Source organism: Ailuropoda melanoleuca, chromosome 1 (assembly GCF_002007445.2).
Source record: "Ailuropoda melanoleuca isolate Jingjing chromosome 1, ASM200744v2, whole genome shotgun sequence".
Taxonomy (NCBI): domain Eukaryota; kingdom Metazoa; phylum Chordata; class Mammalia; order Carnivora; family Ursidae; genus Ailuropoda; species Ailuropoda melanoleuca.
In genome coordinates, this window is record NC_048218.1 from 63,859,679 (window position 1) to 63,877,560 (window position 17,882).

The 17,882-nt window shown below is 34.9% G+C and overlaps 2 protein-coding genes across 4 annotated transcripts in view; one reads left to right on the forward strand and one right to left on the reverse strand.

The window, feature by feature from the left end:
* The window catches only part of IQCB1 (IQ motif containing B1), a 68,279-nt gene extending 54,236 nt beyond the window's left edge, over positions 1-14,043 (reverse strand). Inside the window, exons 1-6 of one of the 2 annotated variants that reach the window (XR_004624954.1) lie at positions 13,920-14,043; positions 13,367-13,449; positions 9,593-9,704; positions 8,991-9,153; positions 6,943-7,072; positions 3,127-3,220 (exon numbers count right to left, since the gene is read on the reverse strand). Coding sequence is in view for 1 of the 2 variants with exons in the window: in XM_034659303.1 (XP_034515194.1) it covers positions 3,127-3,220; positions 6,943-7,072; positions 8,991-9,153; positions 9,593-9,692 (487 nt within the window). In the remaining variant the exon portion in view is untranslated. The remainder of the gene's footprint in view (positions 1-3,126; positions 3,221-6,942; positions 7,073-8,990; positions 9,154-9,592; positions 9,705-13,366; positions 13,450-13,919) is intronic. The other variant, XM_034659303.1, reaches the window with a different exon arrangement.
* A 100-nt stretch (positions 14,044-14,143) lies between these two features.
* The window catches only part of EAF2 (ELL associated factor 2), a 50,037-nt gene continuing 46,298 nt past the window's right edge, over positions 14,144-17,882 (forward strand). For both annotated transcript variants that reach the window (XM_034659346.1, XM_002927231.4), the window contains exon 1: positions 14,144-14,341. In XM_034659346.1, coding sequence (XP_034515237.1) covers positions 14,233-14,341 — 109 coding nt within the window. In that variant the 5' untranslated portion in view covers positions 14,144-14,232. The remainder of the gene's footprint in view (positions 14,342-17,882) is intronic.

Below are 17,882 nucleotides of genomic sequence, written 5' to 3' on the forward strand. Positions count from 1 at the left end.
TAGAGAACACATTTGATTTCTTTCACATATTAATTATTCTTCTATTTACAGAGTCCAGTATTTCAATATTTTACTAAACATCATTTTTGTAACTTCAAAAATATCAATTCCACTACTTTTAAATATTTCTATGGCTTCTTATTTTCTATTACTTCAGTAGTAAAAAAAATTCTTTTTTATAACTGGGATAAGTATATTATTTCATTTTTGTCTACTTAAAGATGTTTTATTAGTAACTTTTTAAACTCTGAATTCACTGAACTCATGTAGTATGTACTATATATATGTTTATCTTTTTTCTATATTGGAAAAAGTTATGCTAAAATAATTTATTAAACAGTCATTCCATTTTATTTTTACAATGTTTGTTTTATATTATTAAATAACTTATTTCTGGAGCCGCTATTCTGTTTTACAAATGTATTTGTTTTAATGGGTGTCAAATAACTATTTGGTCCCCAAAACAAAAACTGATACTTTTGCCCATTTAAACTTTTTATAATGAACGCTTCAAACTTACACAAGAGAGAATAACATCATGACTCTGAATGTACCATTCAATCTTAACAGTGATCAACTTACAGCCAATCATGTCACCTAGCCCATTCACTTCTAGCCCCCCCATTTTCTTTTGAAGCAAATCCAAGATATCAAATTATTTTATCCACAAGTATTTCAATTTATACTCCCAAAAGATATGAATTATTAAAAAATAAAACATAACAATTATCTAACCTATATATGATTCTTTAATTTTATCAAATATTCAGTCAGTGCTCCAATTCCTAAATGTTTTGCAGATTTTTAAGTTTGTTTGAATCAAGATCCAGATAAGATCCACCCATTGCACATATTATACATTGTAATTGGTTATCTTTCAAATTTCTTTTAATCTGTGGATTCCTCCTTTTTTTCCCTCTTCCATTTGTTGACAAAACTATGTCAATTGTCCTGTGAGCTTCCCACAAGCTAGTTTTGGTAACTGCATTCGTGGGGTGTGATTTAATGTTTCTCTGACCTTCTATAAATTGGTAATTGGAGATGGGGGATCAAAATGATTCAGGTTTGAATTTTTGACATCTACATTTCATGTGTGAGGTTATGATAAGCCATTAGGAAGTACTTCTGAAATTTTGACAATGACGGATGATTAATTCCTAAATTTGTTCATTCATTAATAGTTGTACAATGCTGATATTCTATCCTTCCTTTTTCACCTATTAATTGGAATATTTCTATAAAGAGAAATTTCTCCTCATTGATACAGAAGAAAAGGCAAGATAAACGTTGGATTCTTCATTTACCAGTTTTCAAAATGAATTGGTTCTCTATCTAATGATAATTTTTTAATAGTCTCACTATATTTGATGTGTTTCAATTCTCAGTAGTTATTATCCTTTTTACTGTTCAAATTTCCCATTTTTGGCTAATACAAGCCTCCTTATGTTGGCTCCTGAGTCCTTTTCACAGAATCCTAATAAACTTTTATTGCTTCCTTTCTATCTGGTATTCAAAATACTTCAGGCTTACCTTGCATATTTTCTACCCCAGATACACAGTTAGCCATTTCTCCAAAAAGCTGATTCTTTTTAGAGGGAAAGATTACTGGAGACCCCAATTTTGTATATGAATTTCACAACCACTTAGTTTTAACACATTATTCATATTTTAAACCTACAGATTGACCTGAGGAACACTGTCAGTTCTGTTACAGCTATTATTAAAAAAAAAAAAGGCATATTTTAAAAGTTACTCAGGTATTCTCTCTTGCAGTCTCTCTTTTTACTAGGTCTTTTACATTTCACTATAGTAAAACTAAGTACTTTAAGGTTTTGGTAAAAGTTTTTTTAAACTGGCAACTTTAAAATAATTTTTGTTTCATAATGGGAAACTACTAGGTAACCCTTTAAAAGAAAAGGAAATAGCTAAGTATTAAAAGAGAGCAAAGGACCAACAGAGACACTGTTCTTTGGGGAATCACAGGACTTGGTTTCCGCATGTACTTAGCTTCAAATGGATATCACTACCAAAAGTATTAGTTATACTAATTGAAGTGGTTGCCTTTAGAAAATGGGAAATAAAGTGAGGCACCAGGACCAGGGATTAATTGTGTTTTTAACAATCCGTAGAGAACTATTTGATTCTTTATGTGCATGCATAATTCTGACAAAAAAATTAAATTAAAAATAAATATTCAATTTTTCCTTTCTAAAAAAAGTCAAATAATGTTCTTATATTGTTCTTATATAATTATATTTATCTTAGATTTAATCTTTCAAGAGGACACAAATGTTGCCACAATTATCAATACAGATTACTTTCCCAGTCTTAAGAAAACTTAATATAAAACTAACTCATGGGGTGCCAGGTATTTTTCTTATGGATATATATAAGAATGTGTGTGTGTATATATATATATATATACACACACACATACACACAGTTGGTTAAGAGTCTGCCTTGAGCTCAGGTCATGATCTTAGGGTTCTGGGATCAAGCCCTGCGTCAGGCTCCCTGCTCAGTGGGGAACCTGCTTCTCCCTCTCCCTCTGCCCCTTCATCCTCTCTTGTGCACACATTCTCTCTCTCTCGCAAATAAATAAAATCTTAAAAAAAAAACTAATGCATATTTATATTTCTCAATGTAAGTGTAGAAATACCTGTAACTTTCAAGTTCAGGAAAAATATCAATATATAAAAGCTTACTCTTACATGAATAGTTAGGTTATGAATTAAGTCATATCTATTCTGTACATAGGGATTTCTCTCACAGTAAATCTAAAATACAGGTGCAATCTTTGGCACTTTGAAAAATTTTCTCCCTAAACTAAATTGTTAAAATTATCATTAATCCTTATCTAGGATTTGCTAAAATAGAAAAAGCTAAGAAGAAAATTATATGTAAGCAATTTTCTCCTTAATATTCACATTGTCAGTGTTGGCTATTTAAAGCTGAAGTGTCCAAATGGGCTTTTATTTTTTGTGTGTGGGATTGTTTCAATGTAGTTTCATTTAACTGTGGTTATCCGTATAGTTAATGATATATTTATTTTTAGGGAAAAAAAATCAAGTTGTTAGCAGGTACCTTACAATGATTATGAGTTATCTTAAAAATCTTTTCTCTTACCATTTTGGATGAGTTGAACATGGTCTCCCAAGAGCCAGAAGAGAGAATCAGTCACAATTTGGAAAGAGTGAAGTAATTCATCTTTTTCTTCACCCTTAATACACACACACAAACCCAATTTACTTTTCTGCAATTGCTTTATTTAAAAAAGAAAGGAAACTTCTCTCTGGGGAGTCAGAGGACCTGGTTCCTGGATCTTACTTAGCTATTCATGATCTTGTAGCCTTTAGTTTCTTAATTTATAAAATTTATGTTATAGGCTAGTCCTACCTACTCTACTTACTAGAGAAATGGTTGTTATCCAGAGGCCAAATGAGACAACATAAATAGTTTAAGAACTACAAGTTGATATACTAGGATTTCTCAACACTAGCTATGCATCAAAATCACCATGGAGGTTTTTTTTTTGTTGTTGTTGTTGTTGCTGTTGTTTCATTTAAGCTAGTTTATTTTTTTAATTTTTTATTTTTTAATAACATTTTTTATTATATTATGTTAGTCACCATACAGTACACTCCTAGTTTTTGATGTAAAGTTCCATGATTTATTACTTGCATATAACACCCAGTGCACCATGCAATACGTGCCTTCCTTAATACCCATCACCAGTTTGTTTTTTAAATATACCCATGTACAGGCTTTAACCCAAACATACTGAATTTGAATCTCCAAAGTCAAAGTCTGGACATCTGTATTTTTATAAAGTTAGGTGGGTGATTTGGTTATGCAGCCAGGGTTGAAAATCATTGCTCCGTGCAAATGTTCAGCATGTAAAGCATTATTATTAGTGCATTTCAGTTACAACTTCTAATCTATGACTCCATGAGAGCAGGGACCATGTTATTTAGCTCTCCACTATATACTCAGTGTCTAAGACAGTTCTGACATAATAAATGTTCAATCAGTATTTATTCAACAAATAAATGACAATTTTTTTCTTCTACTTCCTTTCTGGAAAGTAGAGTGAGAAATTATTCCGGATTAGAGTATGTGTCACAGTGGCAAATAAGAAGCAGATTTTGTTCACAATTCTGTCATTTACTGGCCATGTAACTTCAGTGGAAAGTTGTATAAAGGCCACCAGTTTTATCCATGTCTTAAATGTTTGTACTCTAGCACAAAAGTAATGATGACAACAGCAAAAACATTAAGATTACAATGATTATTCTTCACAATCATGAAAGTATTTTCTTCCTATTATTTTAGCACAGGATTAGGTAGGTGCTTAAACAGACACATGCTAACTTAAATACAACAATAGAAAACCCCAGAAAACAAAAAAGAAAGAAATGTCACATTAGATCAAGAATTCCTTTAGTCCAGGGAAGTGCCTTTGCCAGTTTCACCAAAAGACACAGCAGAAAGAGCATGGTTGTCATGTCTTCACTGTTGTCAATCTCAAAGGATAATGCTGGACTCCTAGACTTCCTATCTTCCTTAAAAACACATTACATAATGCCACCCATAAACTCATGGCTTCTGAGACTGGTTAAGAAAATTTACCCTTAAATCACTTCAAAATTTTTGGACAGGTATTTTTCTTATAGATAAATATAAGAATGTATATATATACATATGTACACATGTATGCATATATATGTATGTGTATATTTTAACCAGTTTACAGTTTAGGCTAGATCATCCTATGAATGACCTATCACATGATCTACTATCTATATGCTAGCTAATTAAAAAAAATTTTTGATTGGTAAACACCTAGGTAGATAAAACTAGTAAGTTCAGTTTTCTTGTAATCTTCAACCCTATTTTAATTCTGCCCTGTGGTAAAGTGGCCCTCTTTTTCTGTAACTGGTTTACTCCCTTTGATGTATTACTAAAAAATTTTTTAGTCTCTATACAAATACCATAATAAAGAACAGGAAGATATTATTAAAGGACTATATAAATGAAAAGAATGTAATTACTATTGCCTTTAATATTAAAAAAAGTACTCTGAAGAAAATATAAAGCTGTCTTAATGGTCTGAGCTATTCAGACCATTTGTAAAATGGTAGAAATCATTTTACAAAGGATGAAACTGAGGTACAGTGAAATCAAGTGATTTGCCTAAGAACCCAGAGTTAGTTTGTGACACAGCCAGGAAAAGAAATCAAGTCGAATACAAATTCCCATAGTTCATGTCACTTTAATTAACTTGAATTAATTAAACCTAGAAATATGCAAAATTTATTTAATACTAACATCCCTCAAAATGCCAATGGAGATGCTGGAAGAATTTGTGACCTATGACATAGAAAGCCTACACTCTACTACTAAGTTTAATTCCCTGCCAACAATACTTCTTATACTCAAATTACTATCTTATCCATATTGTATGTCTCATTCCATTGCACTCATAATTTTTTAATTTGTTGTTTTTTTGAATTAAACATATATCTATCTTAGGTTTTCTATAAGAAATATCTGAAGATCTTGTCTACTTTATTAGCCTAGGCGTTAAGTACAAGACTGTGTCTATTCCTTATATACTTAGAGCACCTCAAGTGGAATTTAATACCCCATGATGTGTTAGTTATTTCTCTTCGTAATTCACAAAAGTTGTGAATCTGCTCAATCTTTAATATAGCAGCAGGCCCAAATGTATACATAGCCAAGAACTACTACAAGATAAAGGAATTTCAGCCTTGTAAACTTATGATTCCTATAGGTTCTATAAGCAAATTGATTTGACATTCACAGAACATTATTCCACACAACAAATGCAGAGTTCACATTCAAGTATACAGGCAGTCCTTGCTTTTTGCATGGTACCATGCTAATGAAACTTGTGCATATTAAAATCTTTACATGATTCTGAAATGCATGAGTTTCAGTTAAGATGGCACTGTGCAAAGCAAAGACAGCTTGTAATGAAACATACACCAAGATAAAAGGGCCATAAAACATGTCAGAAAAAATTTCAAAGGATTGAAATGATACAGAATATGTTATCTGACCACAAGAGAATTAAGGTTGAAATTGCTGACAATAAAACAAGAAAATTCACTCATATGTGGAATTTAAGAAACAAAACAAACCAGCATAGGGGAAAAAAGAGAGGCAAACCAAGAAACAGACTCTAACTATAGAGAACAAACTGATGGTTACCAGAGGGGAGGAGGATGGGTGATGGGTTAAATAGGTGATGGGGATTAGGGAATGCACTTGTGATGAGCACCAGGTGTTGTATGGAAGTGTGGAATCACTAAATTGTACACCTGAAATGAATATTACACTGCATGTTAACTGGCTGGAATTTAAATAAAAACTTTTTTTAAATTCTCAAATATTTGGAAATTAAGTAACTTACTTCTAAGTAACTCATAGGTTTAAATTTTTAAAAAAGACAGTACATATAGCATCTAGCATAATCCACCCAAGAAATGCTTGTTGGATTGAACAGGCCCTATGTTTGGGTTGAAATATTTCAACTGCAGAAGATCTGAAAGATCAAATAAAAAGTTCACTTTTATTGTTCTTTGCCACTGAAGCTATTAGAAAAGTGCTCGGCCACAGAACAATACTTTACTCTTAATTTAAGTAGAAGGTATGTTTTAGGAAGATGCTATGGAAATAAATGTCTATGGGTGCTGCTCAAAGTTAAGAAGCAAGGCAGATCCTTCAAAAAGTCATACAGTATGCTTTGGCCAGCACTTTAAAATTTCACACCTAGAGATCATTTTTGGTTGTAATTTTAAAAATGTTTGAATCCACTACTTTAATTGTGCTTTCAGCCAAATACTGCACGTATGAAAAATAATGTGGAACATCTTCTCAAGAATTTTGGCTACTAAAACACTAAATAAACACATATACCTTAGCTGCATTGATGAAACATGTTTGTAATCGCCTCCCCAAAACCAGAAAATTTTCTGCAGCTGATGGGAGTAATTCATTGTAAAATTCCTCTGCGTCTTCTCCTGGCTCCAAGCCCACACAGCAATGGCTGAAATAAGAGCACAAGTCTGTGACTCAGTTTGTGTTAATTATGAATTTCAATTGAATGCTAGAGCTTCTATAGACAACATTGTGCCTTAATGAGAATTTTTAGTTATCTCTTTTGTTGCCAAGCCAAAAAACAACTTCTGCTGGAAAATTAGCATTACAACTTTCTAGAAAAGTAAGTGGTGTGGACTTTGCCTGTACTTAGAGCTAGGACTGGTATGTCCTAAAAACCTACTTGTCAACCTTTTGGGAAACAAAATACACTTGACTCACAACAAAGAGAAATGAGGCAAGTTTTCAGTGAACGAGCTACAAACACTTTAAAAGCAATACAGTCTCTTGGGAGACTAATTCATGAAAAACATTTGTGCTAACTGATAACTTTTAGACCTCTGATAGCTGAAAAATAGCCAGGGTAGGATTAGTCTACAAAAGACAGATTAAGAAATCAAACACTCTAATACCAATTCTACTCTCCAAGAGATCTATTTTCTTAAAGTCTGCAAAATATCTGACTACATATTCCTTATTGCAGAGGAGTAAACAGTAAAAACCTTGCTCTATTAGGAACATTTTGTAATTTACATTAAAGGAGAGAAAGTCATTTTAGAGAAAAGAATCCTCTCGAAACTGCACATAAAAGTCACTCCCCAGATATAAAATGGGTATATTCAAACCCCTCGATAATAAAAAGTATTTGTGTAGACTAATACTAATAAGAGTCCCCAACCCAAGAATGGTCTCTAATTAGTAAACATTTCTGTCAGACACTTTTTAACATAATGTAAAACACTGATAAGCAATAGTGACTATGCATGAGTATGCTAAAAACTTAACTGGCTCAATGTACTCTTTTTTTGCACATCAGTCCTAAAGTTAATGGACAAATGCTTACATAAATTAGTTTCTCTTTTTATTTTGGTTCCTAAAGTTAATTATTTAAGAGTGTCTATTTTGATTGTGAACATTAATAAATAAAAATTATATTTTTTGTACATTCACAAACATGGGGATTTCTTAAGACTTGGATTCTACCACAGAGAGCGTTACTCAATCAATATTTTCATGAACCAATGTATCTAATCAAAACAAAGGCTTTATTTACTTAAGGAAATGATCTTGAAAACTAAAGTATAAAAAAGAACATTATGTGCATTTAATTGTTTTTTCTAACTATACACCTTGAATCTGGCCTTTATGTAGTAACAAATTAGGAATAGCAGTTTTGAAAGGTAAGATCAATTAGTAATGCATACTTTTAGCTACTTAATTAGGAAGTAGCTTAGGCACTGAGAATAACTGGTTTATTATTTTTTTTGCCTCTTTTAAGAATAAACGACTTTGATCTTTTCTCTCAATTTCTAGCATGGCAGTAGGTCAGTACATGCTCCTTCTAAATTTTATTTACAGAATTTGGGTTACCTAATGAAATATACAATTGAGGTAACTAAATCAATACAACATGGAACAACTAGTTTCTACATCTGTTCTCCTGTAGTACTTTGCTTATATCTTTCATTTCACACCTATTTCATTCAGCCTTGTAGGATAAAGTCACATGACTGTCATCTCATCTCTACTGTAAGTTTTTCCAGCATAGAGCCAGTGCCTTAGTATCTTCATTTCTTCATATATTCTTTAGTTAATAAAGAGTCTGTTAGGTATGTACACTAAGTGGTGAGCCAAAGACATTATCATCATCTTCACAGGACTTACGCTGCAAAATTTTAGACAGTGAAATACTCACAAGTATAGTTACAAACAATAATATACAGTATGAAGGAAAAGTACAACCATAACCTACCACACAGAAGATTGCCAGTGCTTATTAACCAGATGAATAAAAAGATGCAAATGTTATAAATAAGAATCTACTACTACATCCCTCAAGAACAAGTGGATTTATTGCTTTATTTTACCTTAATATCTGTGTAAGCTGGGAAATTGTAGTCCAACCTCCCTGGATTCGAGAACAATCTTGATTGAGCACCAAAAGGCAATACTGAATGAGGTCATAACAATATATATCTTGTTTAATTTTCTTCAACTCTGAGCTTCCTAAAGGTGTGTTGTTTATTATCTCTAAGGCAAAAGGAAATAAGATATACTTATTTTTGCTCAATAAATCCAAGAGTTTTTGCATTTTTACAGTTTGAATAACTAAAAATACTTTTAAAAATAAAAAAGAATCACTGCTTTATCACAATGTTAAAATTTCTCTGAGCAAATTAGATACAAATGCCAAAACTATACCCATGATGGAATTATTTTATCACTTAAACAATGTTAGCCAATCACAAAAAGATTCTCTTACTTTTTTTTTTTTTTTTTAAAGATTTGTGTATTTATTTGGCGGAGGGGAGCAGAGGGAGACAGAAAAAAGAGTCTTAAGCAGACTCTGTGCTGAATGCAGAGCCCAATGCAGGGCTTAACCTCACGACCCTGACATCACTACCTGAGTCGAAACCAAGAGTCAGATGCTCAACTGACTGTTCACCCAGGTGCCCCAAGATTTTCTTACCTTTTAACTTCAACAGTATAACAGGGACATTCTGCTCAGGACTTTTTGCAACTTCAGCAGCTAAAGATAAGATCCTTGGGTCTGTACCTGTTGGCTTCATGTCTTAAATTACCTATATTTTAACAGAATCAGAAAGATAAAGGTCAAACAGCCCTAAAATATTTGCTCCCTAAATAATGTTTGCAAAAGTTTCAATATAAATAAAACTTTAGCTTTGCTTGCTTTGAGAAGTGAAGGGTTGATTTTTTCAATTTCATCCTTATAGCAGACTCTGGTTTTTCTAACTAGAATACCTCTAAAAGAGCTAGAGACTCCTCTAATTTACTGTGACAGCTACAGCACATATTATTTATTGTGTACTAAGAGTCAGGAATAATGCTAGGTGCTCCACATTCACTCTTTCTAATCTGCAATAATCCTGGGATAGAAATTACTTTATCATAAAAGAGACACTGAGTGCAAAAAAGAGCTAACATAGGCCTGAGACAAGACTGGCCCCTGGCTGGTGCCTAGGAACTTGGATTTCAGAAGGGTTTCCACCATTTCCTAATAAGAGTGGTTCACTGCGCCTAAAGTGTTTGTGAAAATAATGTGGCTTATGCAGAATGTCTGTTTTCCTTCTAGAAGTTTGAAATTCTGATACTTGGTAGAGGATACCTACATAACCATCTTTCAATAAAGACCTTTGTCACTGACTCTCTGGTGAGCTTCTCTGGTAGACAACACTTCAAAATGTCAGAATTCCATTACAGGAAGAATTAAGTGTGTCCTATGTGAATCCACTGGGAGAAAATTCTTGGAAGTTTGCACCTATTTTCCTCAGGATTTTGCCCCATTGACCTTTTCTCTTTGTTGATTTTGCTTTGTATCCTTTCACTGTAATAAATCACAGCCACGAATATGACTATATCCTAGGAACTGTGAGCCTTCCCAGTGAATCACTGAACCTGAGGGATCCCTAACACACAACTCAGAAATGAAATGTAATTATAAGACAACAAAAGCTTGTTTATAAATAGCATAGTAAACAAAATTGATTATCTTAAAAAAATGTATCGCAATTCAATTTCTTAAAACTTTATAAAAAATTTTAAGGCATTCAAAGCTCAAAGGTATCATTATTTAATAAAAAGTACAATCTTTACTTATAATAAATATTTAAGTTCAGTATTTATTATGAACTAAGCACAGTGCTAAATGCTTTTATATACATCATCTTATTTAATCCTCACAATAGGAGTATGAAGTAGAGCCTGTAATCATCTCATTTTACAGATAAGAAAAATAAAGCCTGAAAAAGAAACTTATCATAGTTCCACCAGCATATGGTAGAGTTAGTACTCAAATTGAGATCAGTCTGACTCCATAGTCTATGGTTTTAGCTACAATGTTAATTATAGTCCCTTCCATGTAAAACAGTAAAAATCACAAAATGTATTCCCAAATGACATACTTCTAACTCACTTATTTTTAGCTATTATTCTTCACCACTGGCACCACTGTCCTTTATATTGAAGACTTGGACATAATACAAGCATCAAAATGTCATCCCTTTAGGTAAAATATAAATCATTAAAATACAAGTTTTCTGAAAATATTTCAAAGAAAGCCCACCACAACTCCTGGTGTCACTCCTGGCACATAGTAGACATACAACTTTCCAAGAGAGTGGATACAATTATCTCACTCTTTCCAATGGATGCATTATGCTATGCTTCTTTTGTGAGAGTGCATCAAAATATATTTAAACCAAATGTGTGTTCAAAATGGGTTTTCCAATTTGTATTTCCCCTAGCAACATCTGAGGGTGCTCATTTTACTGTGCCTTCACTAATACATACTGTTATCTTTTACATTTCTGCTAGATGAAAAATGGTATCATCTTGTTTTAATTTGTATTGTTTTGATTATTAGACAAGTTAGGCACAACTCATGTTCACTGGCCATTTCTTCTTTTATATATTTTCTATTCATATCCTTCAACAATTTTTCTATTGGTTTATTCTTCTGTAGAAGCTTTCAGCTTTTCATGCATGGATATGAACCCTTTACCTTTTACATTGGCTATAAACAACTTCTCATTGTCTGTCATTTATTAATTTTGATTATACTGTCTTTACCACAGTTTTACAATTTTCATGTACTCAAGTATAACAGTCTTTTACTCTATGACATCTACCTTGGTGACAGTCTTAGAAAGGTCCTCCCTACCCTAAAAGCTAAAATATAGTCTATTAATTTTTTCTGGTGTTTTTATGGTTTTGTTTTAGTGCTATCTTCACTCACTTATATCTTTATACTTTCAATACACATTTATTTGTGAATGGTGTAAGACAGAAACCTAACTATATTTAAGTTAGATGAGGTTATAGATTTGTAGAAAAGACCAAATACAGCTATCATAAATTCCTGAAGTAATATGTCATGAATAGATATAAACAAAGCAATCTGAAATGTCCCTTGGGTACACTTTTTAACTCTATTTAGTTCATTAATCTGATTTTTTTTTTTTAATTCCTGGGTTAGTATAACCTGGTTCATTTTAACACGTTTGGTGAAAATTCACACCAGTAAGTTTCATGAAAATAAAACTCATACTATCCTTAGTTGCCCCCTTCTCATCTCTGATTTACTGCCATATTCCCAGAGGCTAGACCAGTGCCTTAACCAGTACCTGCTAGGTACTTAACAAATATATGTTGAAACAAGGAATGAAAGCACAAACTTTGGGCATTTCAAAACTCAATTTCTTGACTCTATGCTTTCTTCTTTCTTACAATATGGAAACTTCAGATTTCTAATTGGAAGTCTTTTTAAAGTAAAATAGGCTTAAAACACTGTTGTTGCCCTCTGGTTAACATAATAAAAACACCACTGAAACATTATCATCATCACCAACACATATGTAGGGCACTATGTTAGATGTATGGGTCATAAGCATATTGTATGGGACAGAGTTCCTCTTGTTCATGTTCTGGTTGGGAAAAAGTATATACACACATATATACATACATGTAAAATAAAATACTTAATTATATAAAATACTTTAAGTGCCAAACAGATGACACAGATGATAAGAAAACAGACCACAGAGTCAGAGGACTGGGCTTCTCTGAACCAGTTTTCTTATCTATAAAGTAAACAAAAGAGCAATTCCTACTTTCTAGAATAATTCAAGATTTAGAAAAGAAAGCAGAAACCAAGGATGGTTCTAAAATGTTGCTGGGCAGTAGAGTTATACGTCAATAATAACCATTTGGAGAGATTTTACTATGTGCTGTGAATTGTTTTAAATCCTTTCATGTATTTATTCATTTAATCCTCTCAACAACTCTAAGGAATAAGCACTATTATTTTCCCCCCAATTTTAACCATGAGCATACTTTAGTTTGCGTGAAGTCACACTGTAAAGTATGAAGCTGGGGTTGAAATACAAAAATTCTGTCTTGGGAACCTGAGCACTTAATTACCACACTAAACAATCTTAATACTCCTTTAAAAAGTAGAATTTAGACAAGCAGATAGATTGAAGGAGACATATTCATGGACTTGCCTAAAACAATAAATCGACAAATTTGGCTAAGAAAGTATGGGAGTAGAGTTTGACTACATACTTATCCTGAAAAACAACCACCCATTATGACAACCACATGTAAACTTTCTGTTGGGTGCTTCTCCTCTAATACAACAGTTCCCTCATCTTTACCATTAAACTCATGAACTTTTGACAGAAAAAAAAAAAGACAATTATTTTACACTTATTAATGCTACTACCCTGTTGCCACAGTAGGAACTCAGGCCTTGATCCTTCGGGAATTTCGTCTTCCTGGCCGTGCCGTTACTGCCTCCAAGGATCACTGTGAAAGAAATGAATAAAAGAAGGCTACGTAATGCAATCTGGTTGCAAGTGATCTGAAACACCGTAATTCCTAACTCCGAATCTTTTTTCCCCTTCCTCCCCGTCGCCTGTCCCGGTCCTAATACCACCAGGAACTTCTCTGGAAAAGATCAGAAGGCGATTGCCGAGGTAACGGCGTCGCCTCCAGTGAGGTCCAAGGTCCGACGCTCTGAGGCCGCGGGCTCCTTCGCTCCGGGTTCTAGACCCAACTTTGGCGGTACCAGGCCTTGGGCAAGACACCGGGCCTTGTGCCCCGCTCCCGCCCCTCCCCAGGCTTCAGTTTCCACTACAGATCTCCACAGAAAGGCGCAGATTCTCCCGTTAGGTAGCTCCTACGGGCCAGGGAGCTTGGCCCAGAAACCCTGTGGCCCTGGCTTCCCGGCACCCCGAGATTCTCTTCTTCCCCAGTCGCCACCTCAGGTGGGTTACCTCATCCTCTCTTCGCATTCTCCTCCAGGGTACCCTGCTCCAACCAAGCACCTCAGCTGTGCGGCCTTCCCGGGGGGCGTGCGCCGCAACGCGGGAAGAGACCTGGAGGCGGGACCAGGATCCTCGAAGCCAGGGGGCGGGGCGCGCCTCTCCAGGAAGCCAATCAGCACGCGAGAGGTGCCCGCTGGGCCGCGCGCGTCAGGCGCGGGGCGGAGTCTCCTGGGTGCCCGGGCCACAGCAAGTGCAGCTGTTTCAGGATGAGGTGGCAGATGGGAGTGAGCGCAGGTGGCCAAGGCAAAGTCGCAGCCAGAGAATGATGAATGGAGCAGCGGGACCCTCGCACATGGACCGTCGCGAGCGGGTTCTCAAGTTAGGCGAGAGTTTCGAGAAGCAGCCGCGCTGCGCCTTCCACACTATACGCTGTGAGTGAGAACGATCCCCGGGAAAAAGGGGGGGGAGCTCTGGATATGCGGGTGTGGAGGCACAAACCCCTCAGAGTTGTGTTCCCACAGACCCCCTTACTCTGCTGGAGGATGGGGTGCCCAGAGCTATCCGTTGCCCTGCCTGGAGTCCCAGGGGTTTTGTGGAAGGACCCGGAGTTGAGCAGGTGTGAGTAATCCCTGGGCAGAGAGATTCAAGTGAGACCAAGAAGCAGAAAAGGAAACTTTGTGGAGGAGATCTACAGGGGTGATTGTGGAGACAGGCATGACTGGTGGATGATGCAGAGATGGATAGGAAAATAGTAAGGTGACAGATGGAAGGGTGCAAAGGATTGAACTATTATGCAGGGGAAAGGGAATGCCTTCAGGCTGGTAGGGAAATATTCCCCTTTTCTTCACTTTTTCTGTCACTGCCTAATGAGAGTTCTTGTTTAGTTTGTTCTTGGGTAGATATTCTGAACCATTCCAGTAATCTGTATCTCTTTGGACCCCTGATTTCGTTCAGACAGTTACCAAATACTGATTATCAAAGTACTTGAGGGTGTGTTATTCATTTTTTAAGAAAGATATTTATTTCTCTTTTTTATTTCCTTTTGATTGTCCTCTGGAACTAGTTTTGATAAATTACCCTCTGTTATGTAATGTTTAGGTCGAGAAAGGAGCTCTTTTACTTTAATGTTGGATGGTGTAGATTCCAGGAAGGAAAATATAGCATATTATGATTTGGTATGTAAAATATTTCATTCTTTGCATAGTAGCCCTCAGAATTATAGAGCGGAAGGGAAACTTTAAGATCTTTGAATCATAACCTCTTATTTTTCTGTGGCAAAATTGTAAAGTAGGTATTTTTTCACTTCCTTTCCCCTGCCCTGTTCTTCCTTAGTGTCTCATCATTCTACCTTTCTCAGTCATCCTGTCCTTAGTCTGTCCAGAGATCTTCATGGTTTTTACTCTGAACTTTTCCATGCTTCAATCAAAATACCCAATTAAAACTCAACATTCTCCAAAAGTTTAGTTAAGTTGTAGACAATGTAATTATAGTAACTCAGGGTAAAGGTAAAAAGACCAATAGGTTTAACTCTCCAAGGATATATTTGCATTTTATAAAAGAATTTTGTTAAGGAAAATTAACATCCAGTTGGTAGAATAAACAGGGGAGATTATTTGAAAGCAGAAGATCTTCAACAGGGTCCTTTGTTTTGTCTTTCTTTCCTTTTTTTCACCACACTGAGATCAAGACCTGAGCTGACATCAAGAGTCGGCCTCCCAACTGACTGAGACACCTAGGCACCCCGTCCTTTGTTTTTTCTACTTTGCCATACTATGTCGTCCAGCATTAACCATAGTGAGACAGCTAGTGCTGGCTATACATTTTCTCTCCTTCAGTCACATTTTCCAAAAGTGTGATATAGCTCTTACCTAGTTTCTCCATGCCTTTCTCACAAATAGTCTCTCCTCTCTCCTCTTCTTTCTCAGATTTGTGGTAGCCTTTTAATAATTTTTCAAATCAAAGTTTAAGATTATAAAACTTTACTCATTTGATTGTTATATTTTCATGTAACTTGGGTGTATATTCTCTTTTAAGGGCATGAACCCCAAATGAAGAGAATATAAAATAGCCTTTGAAAAACTCTTTGCAGGTGCTTCAAAGCTTCTCATTCATAAAAGTTCTCCACATGTTGGAATTGTGCCTTTAGAGCTTAAGAATCAGTTGATCTAGCCACAAGAATGAAAAAAAACAGCAATAAAAATGGACAAAACAACCAGAGGAATAACAATCACAATAAACCCAGATGTTTGAATACACTCTTAGTGCTGTGAGAGACATAAGAAAGGTTTTTAGCCTCAGTTTTATTCTTGTTGAAGCAGGCAGAATCTTTGATTTATTTGAATAAAACCAGTCATTATCCTTGAGGATAGGTTCATTTACCATATGATCCTCACTCTTAAGGACTCAGAGTAAGGGATGGAAACTATAGAACAGGAAATCTTTCTTTCGTTCAGGTGGACCTAATTTATAACAAACACTCAAGTGAGTCAGCGTAATCTGGGAGAAAGTAATATTCTATGTTTATGTACATAATTATGCCTGTCTAATATGCTGAGACTTTGGACAAAACTGGATGTGAATTCTGGCCTCCACTACCTATGTATGTAATGCAACTTTTGGAACATTCCCTAAACTCTCAGCCTCAGTTTTCTTGTATGTAAATGGTCATAATAATATCTATTGTATCTACATTTCAGAGATTTTTAAGGATTAAATCAGATTGCTTAAACAAGAAGTCACTATTATTCTTGAAGCATTATATTCATGTGTGTATGAGGAATGCCGATGAATGTAATTAACTTAGACTTTCAAGGCATTTACCAGGGCTTAGCAATAAAAACCTATCAAAAATATAGTCTGGCATGTGGTAGGGAAGACATGGGATGTTCTATAAATGATAAGCTAAATGTTTAGCAGCAGATACTTCACTGGGTGGAAGAGTTGGAGTAACAGGACGCACTAGAATAAATTTTGAATTTGGACTAGTGCTAATTTTACAATTTATATCTAGATAAGGAACTAAATATTGAAATTCCCAAGTTTGTAAATGACACTACTTTTTGCTGACACTAAATGAAGAACTCATGGGCAGTGACTACAGGGTGATTGTCTGAGGCTTGAAGTGGAGCCACTCCCCAAAAAGCGGTTGTTAAGCTTTGGTGTGAGCAAACATTAGAAGGTACACTAATGAAGATGGGATTAAAATTATATTTACGATGAATTTTCTCTGATCAATGTGGTATATTGGAAAGGGTATAAGTTTTGGAGTTAGTTGAATTAGTTCATATCCCAGCAAGTAAATTTATGATAGTAACTGTGATTCTTTTATGATGATATAGACATTATGTGACACTACAGCTGAAATAGTCAGAAAAGTGATCAGCATTGACTGAAAAAGCATTAAGTGCAAAGTAGGAAATGTTTTTCTACTCTATATCTAATAAAAGTGATTGTACTGTAAAGAATAAAATAACAGGGACACCTGGGTGGCTCAGTTGGTTAAGTGCTGGACTCTTGATTTCGGCTCCAGTTATGATCTCAGGGTCATGAGATCAAGCCCTGCCCCTGCGTGGGGAGATTTTCTTTCTCTTCCTCTGCTCCTCCCCCTGCCTTTCCCCCTGCACCCGCTCTCTCTCTCTCTCTGTCTAAAATAAATAACTCTTTAAAGAAAAGAAGAAATAACATAGATGAAGGAAATCTACAAAGAATAAATAAATGGTAAATTTGGTGGTGAGTTTTCCAAACCAAGGAGAACTGAAAGAAAGAAGCTATGTATGTAGTCTGGAATTACAGCAACTTCAAAAATACACTTGACATTTGAAAGCATATGGAAAACATGAGATTACTCAACAAATTCTGTAATTCTAGGTTTATACTTCATTCACTTGGACTCAAAAGTTATATACTTAAAAAAACTTGTTTGAAGGCAAATAAAAGACAATATAACAAGTAATAAAAACAATTTATTCTAAC